Genomic DNA, 20,336 nt, shown 5'->3' with positions numbered 1-20,336 from the left:
TGCCACCTACAACAGTTTTGTCCTATACAAAAAATCTCAAGGACCACTAACTTTCCTGCACTTTCAGGAAAAAGTAGTAGAGAGCCTCATATTTGAGTCCATGGCACCGGGGGAAGCCTTCGACTCTGAGGATTCCCGGAGACTGTCAGAACGCCATTTTCCTCACCCTGTCCCTGTCACTCCCACCCAAAGGTATCCTCAAAAAAGGTGCCGAGTTTGCAGAAAGCATGGCAGGCGGAGTGATTCCCGATTTTATTGCCCCACATGCCCATCCCAACCAGGCCTTTGTATCTCCCCCTGTTTTGAGACCTACCACACCACCTACAATTATTAGTTTGTTTTTTTTTTCAATCATTTTTATTTTCTGCTTAGTGGCCCCAGTAGTACAATTTGGAACAATTGATAAATATTTTAATTAGTAGATCCCATTTTACCCCATTTCACAATTAATTCCAGAATTTGATCAATCCCATACCAAACTACTATTCCAACAAATTCTCATCCACGTACCCACGTCTGTACGCTCTAGAGTGTGGACCCCACAAATGTTCTTGCAAAGTCAGGTCATCTGAAAATTCTACGACTCGATCAATCCCATACCAAACTACTATTCCAACAAATTCTCATCCACGTACCCACGTCTGTACGCTCTAGAGTGTGGACCCCACAAATGTTCTTGCAAAGTCAGGTCATCTGAAAATTCTACGACTCGATCAATCCCATACCAAACTACTATACCAACAAATTCTCATCCACGTACCCACGTCTGTACGCTCTAGAGTGTGGACCCCACAAATGTTCTTGCAAAGTCAGGTCATCTGAAAATTCTACGACTCGATCAATCCCATACCAAACTACTATTCCAACAAATTCTCATCCACGTACCCACGTCTGTACGCTCTAGAGTGTGGACCCCACAAATGTTCTTGCAAAGTCAGGTCATCTGAAAATTCTACGACTCGATCAATCCCATACCAAACTACTATTCCAACAAATTCTCATCCACGTACCCACGTCTGTACGCTCTAGAGTGTGGACCCCACAAATGTTCTTGCAAAGTCAGGTCATCTGAAAATTCTACGACTCGATCAATCCCATACCAAACTACTATTCCAACAAATTCTCGTCCACGTACCTATGTCAATAAGCGTTAGAATGTGGACCCCAGAAATGATCTTGAAAAGTGAGATTATCTGAAAATGAATTCTAGGACTTTATTACTCAAACATTTTTGACCATTTATCTAACTTTGACTGTTTTTATAACTGTCTTGCTACACAAAACTTTGGCTTCCATTTATATTACTTATATTTATGTTGATGATACGGGCATGATCATTTTATAGTAGGATTTCTAAAAAATGAGGAAGTTCCGTACTTATACACTATGGGCTTTACTTTATGGTTCTTGCCGAACCTCTGGTACCAGACAATACTTTCTATAGAGAACTGGTTGTTTTGTGCATATAGCGGTTCTGACCTTGGCGGGTGGGAGCTTGCTATGGTGTACCACGTCTATTGGCACATTCGTCTCTCATATAGGGATTGATGGAGCTAAAAGGACGTTGTACGACCAGTCTCTGAAAGTGTCTGCCATTCTAGCCCTGATGGTGTTCTTTCATCTTTGGAACAAACTCCGCTTTGCCACATAGTTGGCTGCATTTTCCTACACATTTTGCCCTTCATTCCAGTACAGTTTATTCTTCCTGCTACAATATACGCAAATGCGGGACAACTGTTTTGTTAGCAAGACCAATTTTATAGTCAGCCATTGTGTTTTAGGAGCATGCCTCCCTCTGTGAGTAATAATTCCTGGAAGGATTTTCTTTTTTGCTCAATGTCTCTAGAAGCTTTGAATGGGTCCTGGATCTTCAATTTCAAATAAAGCCAAATTTGTCACATTGTGCCCCTTTCTGTCCAAGCCCTGCCATTTGTCCAAACAGAACTTTTTTACTACATATGGGATATTGCTGCACTCATAATAAAGTGGGTAACGAATTGTGGGGTCCACTTTTTGATGTTATTTCTGAAAAATCGAGACATTCAGGTCTAAAACAAGATTCTCGTGGAAAAAAATGAATTTTTTCAATATGACAACCTAATGTTATCAAACTCTGTGTCATACATGTGGGTTCAAATTGCTCAATATACCCCTGATTAAAATCTTTGAGGGGTGTAGTTTCCAAAACGGGGTCAGTTGTGGGGGGTTTCTGCTGTTAGGCACATCTACAAACCCAAAATGACGTCCGCTCTCACAATTAAGAGATTAAAAAGTCAAACAGCGCGCCTTCCCTTCCAAGCTCCGCAGTGCGCCCAAACAGAGGTTTACCCCCACATACAGGGTATCGACATACTCAGGACAAATTGCACAACAACTTTTGGGGTCTATTTTGTCTTGCTACCCTTGGGAAAATAAAAAATTGGGGGTGAAAAGATCATATTTGTGAAAAAAAAATGATTTTTAATTTTTTCGGCTCTACGTTATAAACTTGTGTGAAGCACTTGGGGGTTCAAAGTGTTAACCACACACCTAGATAAGTTCCTTAGGGGGTCTAGTTTCCAAAATGGTGTCACTTGTGGGGGGTTTCCACTGTTTAGGCACATCAGGGGCTCTCCAAACGCGACATGGTGTCCTATCTCAATTCCAGAGAATTCTATGTTGAAAAAGTCAAATGGCGCTCCTTCCCTTCTGAGCTCTACTGTGCACCCAAACAGAGGTTTACCCCCACATACGGGGTATCGACATACTCAGGACAAATTGCACAACAACTTTTGGGGTCTATTTTGTCTTGCTACCCTTGGGAAAATAAAAAATTGGGGGTGAAAAGATCATTTTTGTGAAAAAAAAATGATTTTTAATTTTTTCGGCTCTACGTTATAAACTTGTGTGAAGCACTTGGGGGTTCAAAGTGTTGACCACACACCTAGATAAGTTCCTTAGGGGGTCTAGTTTCCAAAATGGTGTCACTTGTGGGGGGTTTCCACTGTTTAGGCACATCAGGGGCTCTCCAAACGCGACATGGTGTCCGATCTCAATTCCAGAGAATTCTATGTTGAAAAAGTCAAATGGCGCTCCTTCCCTTCTGAGCTCTACTGTGCACCCAAACAGAGGTTTACCCCCACATACGGGGTATCGACATACTCAGGAAAAATTGCACAACAACTTTTGGGGTCTATTTTGTCTTGCTACCCTTGGGACAATAAAAAATTGGGGGTGAAAAGATCATTTTTGTGAAAAAAAAAATGATTTTTAATTTTTTCGGCTCTACGTTATAAACTTGTGTGAAGCACTTGGGGGTTCAAAGTGTTGACCACACACCTAGATAAGTTCCTTAGGGGGTCTAGTTTCCAAAATGGTGTCACTTGTGGGGGGTTTCCACTGTTTAGGCACATCAGGGGCTCTCCAAACGCGACATGGTGTCCGATCTCAATTCCAGAGAATTCTATGTTGAAAAAGTCAAATGGCGCTCCTTCCCTTCTGAGCTCTACTGTGCACCCAAACAGAGGTTTACCCCCACATACGGGGTATCGACATACTCAGGACAAATTGCACAACAACTTTTGGGGTCTATTTTGTCTTGCTACCCTTGGGAAAATAAAAAATTGGGGGTGAAAAGATCATTTTTGTGAAAAAAAAATGATTTTTAATTTTTTCGGCTCTACGTTATAAACTTGTGTGAAGCACTTGGGGGTTCAAAGTGTTGACCACACACCTAGATAAGTTCCTTAGGGGGTCTAGTTTCCAAAATGGTGTCACTTGTGGGGGGTTTCCACTGTTTAGGCACATCAGGGGCTCTCCAAACGCGACATGGTGTCCGATCTCAATTCCAGAGAATTCTATGTTGAAAAAGTCAAATGGCGCTCCTTCCCTTCTGAGCTCTACTGTGCACCCAAACAGAGGTTTACCCCCACATACGGGGTATCGACATACTCAGGACAAATTGCACAACAACTTTTGGGGTCTATTTTGTCTTGCTACCCTTGGGAAAATAAAAAATTGGGGGTGAAAAGATCATTTTTGTGAAAAAAAAATGATTTTTAATTTTTTCGGCTCTACGTTATAAACTTGTGTGAAGCACTTGGGGGTTCAAAGTGTTGACCACACACCTAGATAAGTTCCTTAGGGGGTCTAGTTTCCAAAATGGTGTCACTTGTGGGGGGTTTCCACTGTTTAGGCACATCAGGGGCTCTCCAAACGCGACATGGTGTCCGATCTCAATTCCAGAGAATTCTATGTTGAAAAAGTCAAATGGCGCTCCTTCCCTTCTGAGCTCTACTGTGCACCCAAACAGAGGTTTACCCCCACATACGGGGTATCGACATACTCAGGACAAATTGCACAACAACTTTTGGGGTCTATTTTGTCTTGCTACCCTTGGGAAAATAAAAAATTGGGGGTGAAAAGATCATTTTTGTGAAAAAAAAATGATTTTTAATTTTTTCGGCTCTACGTTATAAACTTGTGTGAAGCACTTGGGGGTTCAAAGTGTTGACCACACACCTAGATAAGTTCCTAAGGGGGTCTAGTTTCCATAATGGTGTCACTTGTGGGGGGTTTCCACTGTTTAGGCACATCAGGGGCTCTCCAAACGCGACATGGTGTCCGATCTCAATTCCAGAGAATTCTATGTTGTAAATGTCAAATGGCGCTCCTTCCCTTCTGAGCTCTACTGTGCACCCAAACAGAGGTTTACCCCCACATACGGGGTATCGACATACTCAGGACAAATTGCACAACAACTTTTGGGGTCTATTTTGTCTTGCTACCCTTGGGAAAATAAAAAATTGGGGGTGAAAAGATCATTTTTGTGAAAAAAAAATGATTTTTAATTTTTTCGGCTCTACGTTATAAACTTGTGTGAAGCACTTGGGGGTTCAAAGTGTTGACCACACACCTAGATAAGTTCCTTAGGGGGTCTAGTTTCCAAAATGGTGTCACTTGTGGGGGGTTTCCACTGTTTAGGCACATCAGGGGCTCTCCAAACGCGACATGGTGTCCGATCTCAATTCCAGGGAATTCTATGTTGAAAAAGCCAAATGGCGCTCCTTCCCTCCTGAGCTCTACTGTGCACCCAAATAGTGGTCCCTCCCCACATATGGGGTATCGGCATTCTCCGGACAAATTGCACAACAAATTATGTGGTTCATTTTCTTTTTTTACACATGTGAAAATAAAAAAAATTGATTCTGAAGTAAAATATTTGTGAAAAAAAGTAAAATGTTCATTTTTTCCTTCCACATTGCTTCAGTTCCTGTGCAGCAACTGAAGGGTTAATAAACTTCTTGAATGTGGTTTTGCGCACCTTGAGGGGTGCAGTTTTTAGAATGGTGTCAATTTTGGGCATTTTCTGCTACATAGACCCCTCAAACTGACTTCAAATGTGAGGTGGTCCCTAAAAAAAATGGTTTTGTAAATTTTGCTGTAAAAATAAGAAATTGCTGGTCAAATTTTAACCCTTATAACTCCCTAATAATTTTTTTTTTTTTCCAAAATTGTGCTGATGTAAAGTAGACATATGGGAAATGTTATTTATTGACCATTTTGTGTGACATATCTCTCTGATGTAAGGGCATAAAAATTCAAAGTTTGAAAATTGCAAAATTTTCAAAATTTTCGCCATATTTCCGTTTTTTTAATAAATAAACGCAAGTAATATCGAAGAAATGTTACCACTAACATGAAGTGCAATATGTCACGAAAAAACAATCTCAGAATCAGCGGGATCCGTTGAAGCGTTCCAGAGTTATAACCTCATAGAGTGACAGTGGTCAGAATTGTAAAAATTGGCCTGGTCATTAAGTACCAAATTGGCTCTGTCACTAAGGGGTTAAATTCAATGGGAGAGAAAACCAAACGCATAGACAATACCTTCAGGGGTGAACAAAAGGTGCCAAAACAGCTCAAATTAGGGGCAGACACCATGAAAAGAAGAATAAATTGACCCATCAATTGCGCTATACAGTAAATAAATAATTTACAAAAAAATTGACGTGGGGTTCCCCTGTATTTTTGATAACCAACCAGGCAAAACTGAAAGCTGCAGACAACGTTAGCAGCTTTAGCAAGGGTGGTTATCAAAAATGCAGGTGTCCCCACTCTGTTTTTTTAATTATGTAAATAAATAATTTAAAAAAACAGCGTGCAGTCTCTCCCATTTTTGACAACCAGCCAAGCTAAATCTCAAAGTTGGGTGCTGGTATTCTCAGGCTAGTAAGTGGCCATGAATATTGGCCTCCCTCCAGCCTAAAAAGTAGCAGCCCGCTGCGACCCCAGAAAAAATGAATCTATTAGATATGCCAATTCTGGTGCTTTGCCCAGCTCTTCCCACTTGCAAGTGGGGTTCATATTTGTGGTTTGATGTCACCTTTGTATTGCCCGATGACATAAGGCCCCCATTTTTAGTAATGGAGAGGTGTCTTCAAGACACCTATTCATTACTAAAAAGGAAAAAAAAAAAAAAGAGCATGAACCGCACATCCCAAAATCATACGTTGATCTAAAGCCGCTAGGCAAAAATTTATATACTGAACATGAGGTTTTCAGTTTAACATTCTGATCAGACTGTATGAAGCCCACTGCCACTTCACGGCAAACCTCGTAGTGGGTCCTATCGCCCTAACGGAGCGGAGCCGTGCGGCGCCCACCGCCACAGCGGCCATGCACCAGCAGGGCGGACGGCCTGTTGCCCCACAGCACCCATGCTGCGAGACTGAGCCCCCATGACTCCAGACCGCGCCGCCCCACCAGCACAAAGCCACAGCAACAATGGCCGCCACACAGCACCAGCACCAAAATGAAAGGAGCATTGAAACTCGCCTTCCTCCAGCTCTTCAGTGAGAGCCAAAATAAGCTAGACCCCTTACTTTGCAGTCTCCTGCTAATTAAAATCACCTGTGCTGTGGTTTGTGCTGGTGGGGCGGCGCGGTCTGGGGTCTTGGGGACTCAGTCTCGCAGCATGGGTGCTGTGGGGCAACAGGCCGTCCGCCCTGCTGGTGCATGGCCGCTGTGGCGGTGGGCGCCGCATGGCTCCGCTCCGTTAGGGCGATAGGACCCACTACGAGGTTTGCCGTGAAGGGGCAGTGGGCTTCATACAGTCTGATCAGAATGTTAAACTGAAAACCTCATATTCAGTTATATTAAATTTTGCCTAGCGGCTTTAGATCAACGTATGATTTTGGGATGTGCGGTTCATGCTCTTTTTTTTCTTTTTTTTTTTTTTTCTTTTTTGCAAAGCATGTTCTATTCATTACTAACCCTATAGTGATATTGTATAAAACACACACACACACACACACACACACACAATAAAGTCCTTTACATGAAATAATGACGCAAACTCCCTTATTGACTCTAAATTAATCCATATTCACATCATCGCCCATTCCTCTGAAGTCAATGTCCCCTGCAAATGAATAAAAATAATAAACAACCATATTCCTCACCTGCCTGAAGTGAAGAGATAATCCATAATGTCCCACAACGATCCTGATAACTGGTAGAGCAGTCACTAATGTGACAGCTCTACCTGGCAGCTGTCGACACACGGACAGAAGCGTGTAATCACTCCTGCAGTGTGTAGCGCTGAGCTGCAGTGAGAAAGTTCACCGAAGTTCATCAGCTGATGAGCCCCAGTGATCTCACTTGCAGCACCTCTGCTGTGTGAGAACTTTCTCAAGCAACGGTGCTGAAAATGAGGTCACTGGGGCACGTCAGCTGATGAACTCCAGTTACCTCACTTACGGCAGTTCAGTGCTACACACTACAGGAGTGATTGCACGCTCCTGTCAGTGTGTCAACAGCTGCCGGGTAGAGCAGTCACATCAGCTGATGTGACTACTCTACAAGTGATCTGAATCGTCATGGGACAGTTTGGATTACAGCGGATAAGTGAGGGATATGGTGGTTTATTATTTTTTCTCTTTTCCAGATGACATGGGCATTGGTGATTAGGCATTAAGATGAGTATATGGTGTTTTTCTAATTTCTTATTTCTTACAGAAGACAAGGGTTTCAGGTATTAGGTGTAGGGTGAGTATATACTGTGTTTTTTATATTTATTTCAATATTTATTGTTTTATTTTAACTTTGTTTTTCTTTACTTTGAGCACAGGCGTTGGCTGATGACTATGCCCATCAGCCGCCGCCCACTCCCACTATTTTCAGTAGTCTCTCATCAGCTGACGCCTGCTGACCTGCAGTTAGCTTTTCAGCATGGGTTACAGTCACAACAGCGGGGTCACGCTGAAATCTGACAGCGTGACCCCGCAGCGCTCTGACTGACAGTAACTATCTTATCGGCGGTAAAGTTACTGCTGATGAGAATTGCCGTGTGCACACATCCTTAGTGGAAACTCAATCATTTACCGAACTTTGTCTGAATTTTGCCGATTTTGAGGAAAATGCTCGATAATCCGAACACGAATCCGAATGTGCAACGTTTGAACCGAATTTGAGATCGGCGAAGTTTTCTTAACGAGTTCGGTCATCTCTACTCCGCACCTGTGCTGCAATTCTCTCATGAGAGAGAATCGGACTACAATGATGACACTCGGATCAAACTCTGACAGAGTGTGAGCTGAGTGTCAGTAGAATTATTGGCCTGATTCTTTAACATGAGAGAATATACGGCAGAGTGAGCGAGCCCTAAAAGTGATCTGTGATGGACAGGACTAGGTAGCGCCTGTGCTATGCAGTGCCGCCATCCCTCTACAACTGTCCGGTTCCAGCACTAATAGTTGTTTCATTTTTCATTTGTGCTTTTTAATACTTTTCTCTTCTATCCCTCCTTAGCATGTGGTGGATTTTTGAGAGAGTCTGAAGGATCACTGCGTTCTCCAAATTACCCTTTTCACTACCCCCCAAACTGTCACTGCTCTTGGATGCTGCAAGCAGGTGAGGGGCGTCTGGTCCAGCTGAAGGTCACCTTCTTAGATGTGGGACGTTATGGATTTTGCATCTTTGATTGGTTGGAACTTAGAGATGAAAATATATCACGCAGGTAAATTATCACTGTGATATCGAGAGATAACAGGTGTCTACAGATGTTACCAAGGATGACTGCTCCCAATATTGCAGATTCTGTGGATCCGTGGCTCCCACCACTTTCATTTCCACCTCCAACTGGTTGCAGGTTCAGTTTGTGTCCGATGATCGCAACGGAGGTACCGGCTTCCTCGCTACCTACCGAATGGTTAATGTCACTCAGGGTAGGTAAGTCTGCAGAATACCGGAAGAGTTACTGGTTGTTCATCTTCATTGATCTTCTCTCTGTGCAGGGAGCTGTTCCTGGGATGAATTCTTGTGTGATGGAAGACGCTGCCTTCTGCTTCCTTCCCTGTGCGATGGCGTTTCAGATTGTGCCGACCAGAAAGATGAGCAGAACTGCAGTGAGAGGCGCTGGGGTATGTCTGTGGGGAGCAGAGTAAATAATATGAAAGCTATACATGCGTAATGTAATGGTAAGAATGAGCAATACTTAGGACTCGATTCATTATTGCACTCACACTTTTTTTTCGATTCATTATTGCACTCACACTTTTTTTTTCTAGATTTTGTTGTTTTATGCCTGTTATGAAAAACAGGCAACTTATTTGTTTAATTTGCGCCTATTGTGACCAGGTTTTGGTGTTTCCAGATGTTTCAGCTGATTCAGGAATTGCAAATTTTTAACAAGTCACAAACTTTGGTGGAAAGATCTTTAAGTTGCCTGTAGGACCTTTTTTAATTTGGAGTCATGGTCTCTTTAGACCTGCTTTCCCATTTAGATCACTATTATTTTTTATATAATGTTCCATAGCAACATTTTTTTGCCTACAGGTCACTTACCTGTCCCAATGCTTTGCTTAAAAGTCCTGTAACAATGGCAAGAATTAAGAAGCGGCTGCAATTCTGGCACTTGTCAGTTTTACTGCTGATTTGTCTATTATAAAGAAAAAATAGTAATTATACATGATTCACGGTATTGCCATGAATGGGCAACCAAAAATGACCAGTGGAACCTTAGCATTACCATGACTGCATGATATTTCCATGGAAAACTATTTTATCTGCATGTTGGAAATAATAGGTTGCAATGCTCATTTGTGCAGATGCATATGTACTGTATATATCATATATCAAAGTGAACATAAAGCAAAGATAACAAAATTCATAAAAAAGTATAATTTTATTGAAAAAAATAATAAAAGTAAAAAATACACAAAGGAAAAACCAAACTACAATACTACACAAAATTATAAAGAATATATTGAATGAGGAGACCAGATCCGCATAGTATAAGAGATACTAGAAAAGGACATAACCTTCCAAAGTGCAAAAATAGATGGCATAACATAGGCCATCTACCTCAATAAAGTGCATATGCATACATAGTAAGTGGTCTAACCTAGGTCAAACAAGTGCATAAAACTCTGGAAAAATACTAGTACCAGTGTAAAGATGATCTGTGACCCTCAAGGACTCCAACTCCAACGTACGTTTCGCCTAAGTGGCTTTTTCAAGCCACTCCTTGAAAAAGCCACTTAGGCGAAACGTACGTTGGAGTCGGAGTCCTTGAGGGTCACAGATCATCTTTACACTGGTACTAGTATTTTTCCAGAGTTTTATGCACTTGTTTGACCTAGGTTAGACCACTTACTATGTATGCATATGCACTTTATTGAGGTAGATGGCCTATGTTATGCCATCTATTTTTGCACTTTGGAAGGTTATGTCCTTTTCTAGTATCTCTTATACTATGCGGATCTGGTCTCCTCATTCAATATATTCTTTATAATTTTGTGTAGTATTGTAGTTTGGTTTTTCCTTTGTGTATTTTTTATTTTTATTTTTATTATTTTTTTCAATAAAATTATACTTTTTTATGAATTTTGTTATCTTTGCTTTATGTTCACTTTGATATTGGTTCTATATTTGATGGTGGACATTATTTCACTAGGGTGAATTTTGTTGTGTATTTGTATATATCCTGCCTAATGGAATCTATTACAAATTCTCAACCCCATCTAGAACTAGAACATATGACATGTTAATAGACATGTAAATGTTTGGGCACCCCTGGTCAAAATTACTGTTATTGTGAACAGTTAAGTAAGTTGAAGATGAAATGATCTCTAAAAGGGCTAAAGTTAAAGATGACACATTTCTTTTGTATTTTAGACAAAAATATATATCTTTTCATCTTTTACATTTTAAAAATTACAAAAAGAAAAATAGGCCAATGCAAATGTTTGGGCACCCTGCATGGTTAGTATCTAGTAACATCCCATTTTGAAAGTATCACGGCTTGTAAACACTTTTTGTAGCCAGACAAGAGTTTTTAAATTTTTGTTGAAGGGATTTAGATCCATTCTTCCTTGTAAAATTCTTCCAGTTCTGTAAGATTCCAGGGTTGTTTTGCATGCACTGCTATACTGAGGTGTAGCACAGATTTCCAATGATATTGAGATCAGGGGACTGTGAGGGCCATTGTAAAACCTTCAGCTTGCATCTTTTGAGGTAGTCTATTGAGGATTTTGACTTGTCTTTAGGAACATTATCCATTTGTAGAAGTCATCATCTTTTAAACTTCAGCTTTTTTACAGATGGTGTTATGTTTGCATCAAGAATTTGTTGACATCCATTTTTCCCTCTACACGTGAAATGTCCCCTGTGCCATTGGATGTAACAGAACCCTAAAGCATGATTGATCCACCCCCCATGTTAAATGGTTAGCGAGATGCTCTTTTCCTGAATTTCTATGCCCTTTTTTCTCCACACATACAGTATAAAAAAAAATGAGTACACCGTCATATTTTTGGAAATATTTTATTATACATTATTTTTTCATGGGACAAAACTGAAGATGAGGATACAAGGGGTAATGATTCTCTTTGCGGAGAGTGACATATCAAGCCTGACATGTGTGGCGCCCCAGGAGTTCGGGTACCACAGTAGTGCTGCCTTCCTCTAGGGGAGGGTAGTGCTATGCCTGGAGACAAGAGGGATCCCTTTGGCAGGTTGTCCCACACAAAACACATTCTAACTCCAGGCCAGGAGGGGGAGATCAAAACCCTGTTTTAGGGGAGCTTCCCGGAGATATGTAGATCCTAGTCTGGAGGAGGAGTCAAGTCAGTCTGAAAGAGTCTGAGAGTGAAGAGAGACAGGAAAGGAGCAGAGGAGAGATTGAGGGCTCAAGGAGGCTACGATTGGGTCTCCTAGGAGCCAGAGCGCAAAAAACGGGCAGCGGCAGCCCGAGGTTGTGGGTAACTGCAAGGTCCACAGCAGAACTGGAGTGCATAGGACTATACGTACACTGCCCGTACAACACCTGAGGTACACCAGCAGGTAGAGCCTGGAGCCACCCTGTCAGATACCTCAAGAAAATGGCTCAAGCTGCCTACCGTGCAGGTACTGTCCCAGCACAGGAGAGAAAAGGGGTAACTTGTCAGCAAACTACAGGGAGCAAGGGACCAGGAAAGCAGCGCATAGTGGAAGGCTCCCAACCTGACCTGCCAATGGGATTTCCGCTTGTTTCCGGGCTGCCTGGACTCCTTCTGTTCCTGTTGTTGGAACCCTGGACTGTGGCCTGCTACCACCAGTAAACCAGGTAAGGACTGCAACCCTGTGTCTCCCGTTATTTACCGGCAATACATCATCCCTGCCATACACCTTGGGAGCCCTGGGGACCCCGCTTCACCTGTAGGAAGCGTCACCATCTTGCTGCCACAACATCATCCCAGAGGACCCCTTTAAGCAGCGTTGGTCCCTTTTGACCGAGAACCACAGGTGGCGTCACGAAAATAGACTTTCACAATTCCCTTAAAAGACATTTCCCCTTTAATTGAGTCCCAGAGCCACGGACCGGGTCACAGCCACCGTGACATCACCTTTAAGTGCAACCGGACCCGGTACCGAGTATCCCCATTGCCCTGGTGGGCGACTCAACCCTGGCTTCACGAACAGGATTTCATGCCCTGGCATCTGTTATGTTTGCTAATGACAGGTGTTATGAAGGCAATCCAGAAACACAGTGTGCTTAGCGATCAGAGCGCACACAGTGATCTGACACATACCCAAAAATACAAGAACGAGCTCTGAGACGTGGAAACTCTGTAGACTGCACACCTGATCCTATCCTAAACACAACTAAAAGCGGATGTGGATTGCGCCTAACAACTACCTAGGCAACTCGGCACAGCCTAAGAAACTAGCTAGCCTGAAGATAGAAAAATAGGCCTGACTTGCCCCAGAGAAATTCCCCAAAGGAAAAGGCAGCCCCCCACATATAATGACTGTGAGTAAGATGAAAAGACAAAACGTAGGGATGAAATAGATTCAGCAAAGTGGGGCCCGATATTCTAGGACAGAGCGAGGACAGTAAAGCGAACTTTGCAGTCTACAAAAAACCCTAAAGCAAAACCACGCAAAGGGGGCAAAAAAAAACCCACCGTGCCGAACTAACGGCACGGCGGTACACCCTTTGCGTCTCAGAGCTTCCAGCAAAACAAAAGACAAGCTGGACAGAAAAAAAGCAACAAAAAAAAGCAAAAAGCACTTAGCTATACAGAGCAGCAGGTCACAGGAACAATCAGGAGAAGCTCAGATCCAACACTGAAACATTGACAAGGAGCAAGGATCGCAGCATCAGGCGGAGTTAAGTAATGAAGCAGTTAACGAGCTCACCAGAACACCTGAGGGAGGAAGCTCAGAAGCTGCAGTACCACTTGTGACCACAGGAGTGAATTCAGCCACAGAATTCACAACAGTACCCCCCCCTTGAGGAGGGGTCACCGAACCCTCACCAGAGCCCCCAGGCCGACCAGGATGAGCCGCATGAAAGGCACGAACAAGATCGGAAGCATGAACATCAGAGGCAAAAACCCAGGAATTATCTTCCTGAGCATAACGCTTCCATTTAACCAGATACTGGAGTTTCCGTCTAGAAACACGAGAATCCAAAATCTTCTCCACAATATACTCCAATTCCCCCTCCACCAAAACCGGGGCAGGAGGCTCAACAGATGGAACCATAGGTGCCACGTATCTCCGCAACAACGACCTATGGAATACATTATGTATGGAAAAGGAGTCTGGGAGGGTCAAACGAAAAGACACAGGATTGAGAACCTCAGAAATCCTATACGGACCAATAAAACGAGGTTTAAATTTAGGAGAGGAAACCTTCATAGGAATATGACGAGAAGATAACCAAACCAGATCCCCAACACGAAGTCGGGGACCCACTCGGCGTCTGCGATTAGCGAAAAGTTGCGCTTTCTCCTGGGACAAGATCAAATTGTCCACTACCTGAGTCCAGATCTGCTGCAACCTATCCACCACAGAATCCACACCAGGACAGTCCGAAGACTCAACCTGTCCTGAAGAGAAACGAGGATGGAACCCAGAATTGCAAAAAAATGGAGAAACCAAGGTAGCCGAGCTGGCCCGATTATTAAGGGCGAACTCAGCCAACGGCAAAAAGGACACCCAATCATCCTGGTCTGCAGAAACAAAACATCTCAGATATGTTTCCAAGGTCTGATTGGTTCGTTCGGTCTGGCCATTAGTCTGAGGATGGAAAGCCGAGGAAAAGGATAGGTCAATGCCCATCCTACCACAAAAGGCTCGCCAAAACCTTGAAACAAACTGGGAACCTCTGTCAGAAACAATATTCTCAGGAATGCCATGCAACCGAACCACATGCTGAAAGAACAAAGGTACCAAATCAGAGGAGGAAGGCAATTTAGCCAAGGGCACCAGATGGACCATTTTAGAAAAGCGATCACAGACCACCCAAATGACTGACATCTTTTGAGAAACGGGAAGGTCAGAAATGAAATCCATCGAAATATGTGTCCAAGGCCTCTTTGGGACCGGCAAGGGCAAAAGCAACCCACTGGCACGAGAACAGCAGGGCTTAGCCCTAGCACAAATCCCACAGGACTGCACAAAAGTACGTACATCCCGTGACAGAGATGGCCACCAGAAGGATCTAGCCACTAACTCTCTGGTACCAAAGATTCCAGGATGACCAGCCAACACCGAACAATGAAGTTCAGAGATAAGTTTATTAGTCCACCTATCAGGGACGAACAGTTTCTCTGCTGGACAACGATCAGGTTTATTCGCCTGAAATTTTTGCAGCACCCGCCGCAAATCAGGGGAGATGGCAGACACAATGACTCCTTCCTTGAGGATACCCGCTGGCTCAGATAAACCCGGAGAGTCGGGCACAAAACTCCTAGACAGAGCATCCGCCTTCACATTTTTAGAGCCCGGAAGGTACGAAATCACAAAGTCGAAGCGGGCAAAAAATAACGACCAACGGGCCTGTCTAGGATTCAAGCGCTTGGCAGACTCGAGATAAGTCAAGTTCTTATGATCAGTCAATACCACCACGCGATGCTTAGCTCCTTCAAGCCAATGACGCCACTCCTCGAATGCCCACTTCTTGGCCAGCAACTCTCGATTGCCCACATCATAATTACGCTCAGCGGGCGAAAACTTCCTGGAAAAGAAAGCACATGGTTTCATCACTGAGCAATCAGAACCTCTCTGTGACAAAACCGCCCCTGCTCCAATCTCAGAAGCATCAACCTCGACCTGGAACGGAAGAGAAACATCTGGCTGACACAACACAGGAGCAGAACAAAAACGACGCTTCAACTCCTGAAAAGCTTCCACAGCAGCAGAAGACCAATTAACCAAATCAGCACCCTTCTTGGTCAAATCGGTCAATGGTTTGGCAATGTTAGAAAAATTACAGATGAAGCGACGATAAAAATTAGCAAAGCCCAGGAACTTTTGCAGACTTTTCAGAGATGTCGGCTGAATCCAATCCTGGATGGCTTGGACCTTAACTGGATCCATCTCGATAGTAGAAGTGGTAAAGATGAACCCCAAAAATGAAACTTTCTGCACACCGAAGAGACACTTTGATCCCTTCACAAACAAAGAGTTAGCACGCAGGACCTGAAAAACCATTCTGACCTGCTTCACATGAGACTCCCAATCATCTGAGAAGATCAAAATGTCATCCAAGTAAACAATCAGGAATTTATCCAGATACTCACGGAAGATGTCATGCATAAAAGACTGAAACACAGATGGAGCATTGGCAAGTCCGAACGGCATCACTAGATACTCAAAATGACCCTCGGGCGTATTGAATGCAGTTTTCCATTCATCTCCTTGCCTGATTCTCACCAGATTATACGCACCACGAAGATCTATCTTAGTGAACCAACTAGCCCCCTTAATCCGAGCAAACAAGTCAGATAACAATGGCAAGGGATACTGAAATTTAACAGTGATTTTATTAAGAAGGCGGTAATCAATACACGGTCTCAGCGAACCATCCTTCTTGGCTACAAAGAAGAACCCTGCTCCCAGTGGTGATGACGATGGGCGAATATGTCCCTTCTCCAGGGATTCCTTCACATAACTGCGCATAGCGGCGTGTTCGGGCACGGATAAATTAAATAATCGACCTTTAGGGAATTTACTACCAGGAATCAAATTGATAGCACAATCACAATCCCTATGCGGAGGTAGAGCATCGGACTTGGGCTCTTCAAATACATCCTGATAATCAGACAAGAACTCTGGGACCTCAGAAGGGGTGGATGACGAAATCGACAAAAATGGAACATCACCATGTACCCCCTGACAACCCCAGCTGGATACCGACATGGAATTCCAATCCAATACTGGATTATGGGTTTGTAGCCATGGCAACCCCAACACGACCACATCATGCAGATTATGCAACACCAGAAAGCGAATAACTTCCTGATGTGCAGGAGCCATGCACATGGTCAGCTGGGCCCAGTATTGAGGTTTATTCTTGGCCAAAGGTGTAGCATCAATTCCTCTCAATGGAATAGGACACCGCAAAGGCTCCAAGAAAAACCCACAACGTTTAGCATAATCCAAATCCATCAGATTCAGGGCAGCGCCCGAATCCACAAACACCATGACAGAAAACGACGACAAAGAGCATATCAAGGTAATGGACAGAAGGAATTTGGACTGTACAGTACCAATGACGGCAGACCTAGCGGACCGCTTAGTGCGCTTAGGACAATCAGAAATAGCATGAGTGGAATCACCACAGTAGAAACACAGACCATTCAGACGTCTGTATTCCTGCCGTTCAACTCTAGTCATAGTCCTATCGCACTGCATAGGCTCAGGTTTAACCTCAGGCAGTACCGCCACATGGTGCACAGATTTACGCTCGCGCAAGCGTCGACCGATCTGAATGGCCAAAGACAAAGACTCATTCAAACCAGCAGGCATAGGAAATCCCACCATGACATCCTTAAGAGCCTCAGAGAGACCCTTTCTGAACAAAGCTGCCAGCGCAGATTCATTCCACTGAGTGAGTACTGACCATTTCCTAAATTTCTGACAATATACTTCTATCTCATCCTGACCCTGACACAAAGCCAGCAAATTTTTCTCAGCCTGATCCACTGAATTAGGCTCATCGTACAGCAATCCGAGCGCCAGGAAAAACGCATCGACACTACTCAATGCAGGGTCTCCTGGCGCAAGAGAAAATGCCCAGTCTTGAGGGTCGCCGCGCAAAAAAGAAATAATAATCAAAACCTGTTGAATAGGATTACCAGAAGAATGAGGTTTCAAGGCCAGAAATAGCTTACAATTATTTTTGAAACTTAGAAACTTAGTTCTATCTCCAAAAAACAAATCAGGAATAGGAATTCTTGGTTCTAACATAGATATCTGATCAATAGTATCTTGAATTTTTTGTACATTTATAACGAGATTATCCATTGAAGAGCACAGACCCTGAATATCCATGTCCACACCTGTGTCCAGAATCACCCAAATGTCTAGGGGAAAAAAAAAAAGTGAACACAGAGCAGAAAAAAAAAAAAAAAAAAAATGATGTCAGAACTTTTTCTTTCCCTCTATTGAGAATCATTAGTTGGGCTCCTTGTACTGTTATGTTTGCTAATGACAGGTGTTATGAAGGCAATCCAGAAACACAGTGTGCTTAGCGATCAGAGCGCACACAGTGATCTGACACATACCCAAAAATACAAGAACGAGCTCTGAGACGTGGAAACTCTGTAGACTGCACACCTGATCCTATCCTAAACACAACTAAAAGCGGCTGTGGATTGCGCCTAACAACTACCTAGGCAACTCGGCACAGCCTAAGAAACTAGCTAGCCTGAAGATAGAAAAATAGGCCTGACTTGCCCCAGAGAAATTCCCCAAAGGAAAAGGCAGCCCCCCACATATAATGACTGTGAGTAAGATGAAAAGACAAAACGTAGGGATGAAATAGATTCAGCAAAGTGGGGCCCGATATTCTAGGACAGAGCGAGGACAGTAAAGCGAACTTTGCAGTCTACAAAAAACCCTAAAGCAAAACCACGCAAAGGGGGCAAAAAAAACCCCACCGTGCCGAACTAACGGCACGGCGGTACACCCTTTGCGTCTCAGAGCTTCCAGCAAAACAAAAGACAAGCTGGACAGAAAAAAAGCAACAAAAAAAAGCAAAAAGCACTTAGCTATACAGAGCAGCAGGTCACAGGAACAATCAGGAGAATCTCAGATCCAACACTGAAACATTGACAAGGAGCAAGGATAGCAGCATCAGGTGGAGTTAAGTAATGAAGCAGTTAACGAGCTCACCAGAACACCTGAGGGAGGAAGCTCAGAAGCTGCAGTACCACTTGTGACCACAGGAGTGAATTCAGCCACAGAATTCACAACAGGCATCGCCAGGTACTGTGTGCCAGAAACTATGACAGTTTGTTTTGAAACCGCCATTGCCACGCCGTGTAGAGTGCGAGGGGAAGAAGGAGGTGTACCTTCATGGGCGGAGCCGTCCAAAAGGAGTGTGAAGAAGGAAACGGGTGCCGTACTGCCAGAGGAACGCCGCAAGTGAGTATGCCGAGCAGCAGAGCCGGAAGTGAAGATGCCATGCAGGGGCCCTGGATGGAGGACCGGGAGAAGCGCCCAACCGCACGCAGAAGAACCGCTGCAGACCGCGCACCGGAGGAACCACTGCAGACTCCGGAGGAGAGATGCCAGCCCCTACAAGGTTAGCAAGGGGGAGAAGCCATGTCTGACCCGGGAGGAGGATTGGCGCTGGTCGCAGCCGCAGGCTCCATGGTACCCCCGGGCCCTACAGCGGATGCAGCCGCAGGCCCTATACTGCCACCAGGCACCGCAGGGCCTGCAGCTCCTACAAGCCGGCCGGCCGGACCCCGACGCAGCTACAGCGCCCATAATGCCACTGTCCATGCCCTATATACCTGGAGCAGCCTGGCTTCCACAATATTCCGGGGAATCCCATACCCTCAGTGACTTTAAGGAAAGGCTCTGCAGCCTATTTAAAGTATATCCCCTGACAGAGCATCAAAAAGTCAGTATTCTAACTGACCAGCTAATTGACGCTGCCCTAAGAGAAGTAAAATCCTGGCCAGGTGTCGAAAAAGGGACTGTGCAGTAGATATTTGCCAAACTTAAAACCACCTTTGACACCCACACCGCTGCAGAAATCAAAATGAAGTTTTTCGGGTGCAAGCAAAGAACACAGGATAGCATGCGGGACTATGCTCTTAATCGGCAAGAGGCACTGCGGGCTATCAAACAGGTTGACCCTAACAGCGTGCAGGATGGGGATAAGTTCTTAAAGAAACAGTTCTTTGAGGGACTCCTGTCCAGCACCCACAGGACACAGCTGCAAATCCTGGCCTTGCAAAACCCTGACCTGGACTTTGCACAATTTAAGTACAGGGCCATAAGGGTGCTGCACGAACCTCAGCCCAGCCACACAGTGCCCCAAAGGCATCCAGCCCTCATGTTCCACCAGGAGGTGGAACCCTGCCATCAGGTCCCTGTTGAGGCCGACGCACAGATCCTGGATGATGACCTCTCAACAGGACTATGCCTCCAGTTGCAAGAACTGACTAAAAGTGTAGCTGCACTAGCCAGGACCTTGCAGTCCCTACAGGAACCCCCAAAGGAGAAGGTCAAGCTGGCTTCCAGAATGGAGTACGTCCCCTGGCGACGACAGAAGAGGATTCCGCTGACCAGAGGAAGAGACGACGACCGCTATCATCAGGACAGATGACCCATCTGCCGCCGCTGCAACCAGGCAGGACACATTGCAAGGTACTGCCATTTAAATGATTGACCCCTGGGGCAGAGGGCCTTGGCTGGCCCTCTGTAGGATGTAGGATGACCAGGTCCACAAAATTGGCGAGCCAAGTATGTTAGAGGACGACCGGTCCTCCCTATTGTGATTAACGGCATCCCGATGAATGCTTTATTGGACACTGGCTTTTAAGTGATGACTATGCCTTACATTCTCT

The 20,336-nt window shown here is 44.3% G+C and overlaps 1 protein-coding gene across 3 annotated transcripts in view; it reads left to right on the top strand.

The window, feature by feature from the left end:
- Window positions 1-20,336, top strand: part of MFRP (membrane frizzled-related protein) — a 104,811-nt gene that overhangs the window by 57,540 nt on the left and 26,935 nt on the right. For all 3 annotated transcript variants that reach the window (XM_069741235.1, XM_069741234.1, XM_069741236.1), the window contains 3 exons: window positions 8,791-8,998; window positions 9,076-9,206; window positions 9,276-9,401. In XM_069741235.1, the coding sequence (XP_069597336.1) occupies window positions 8,791-8,998; window positions 9,076-9,206; window positions 9,276-9,401 (465 nt within the window). The remainder of the gene's footprint in view (window positions 1-8,790; window positions 8,999-9,075; window positions 9,207-9,275; window positions 9,402-20,336) is intronic.

This window comes from Ranitomeya imitator, chromosome 10, assembly GCF_032444005.1.
Source record: "Ranitomeya imitator isolate aRanImi1 chromosome 10, aRanImi1.pri, whole genome shotgun sequence".
Lineage (NCBI taxonomy): Eukaryota > Metazoa > Chordata > Amphibia > Anura > Dendrobatidae > Ranitomeya > Ranitomeya imitator.
This window is presented reverse-complemented; position numbering and strand designations above follow the sequence as displayed.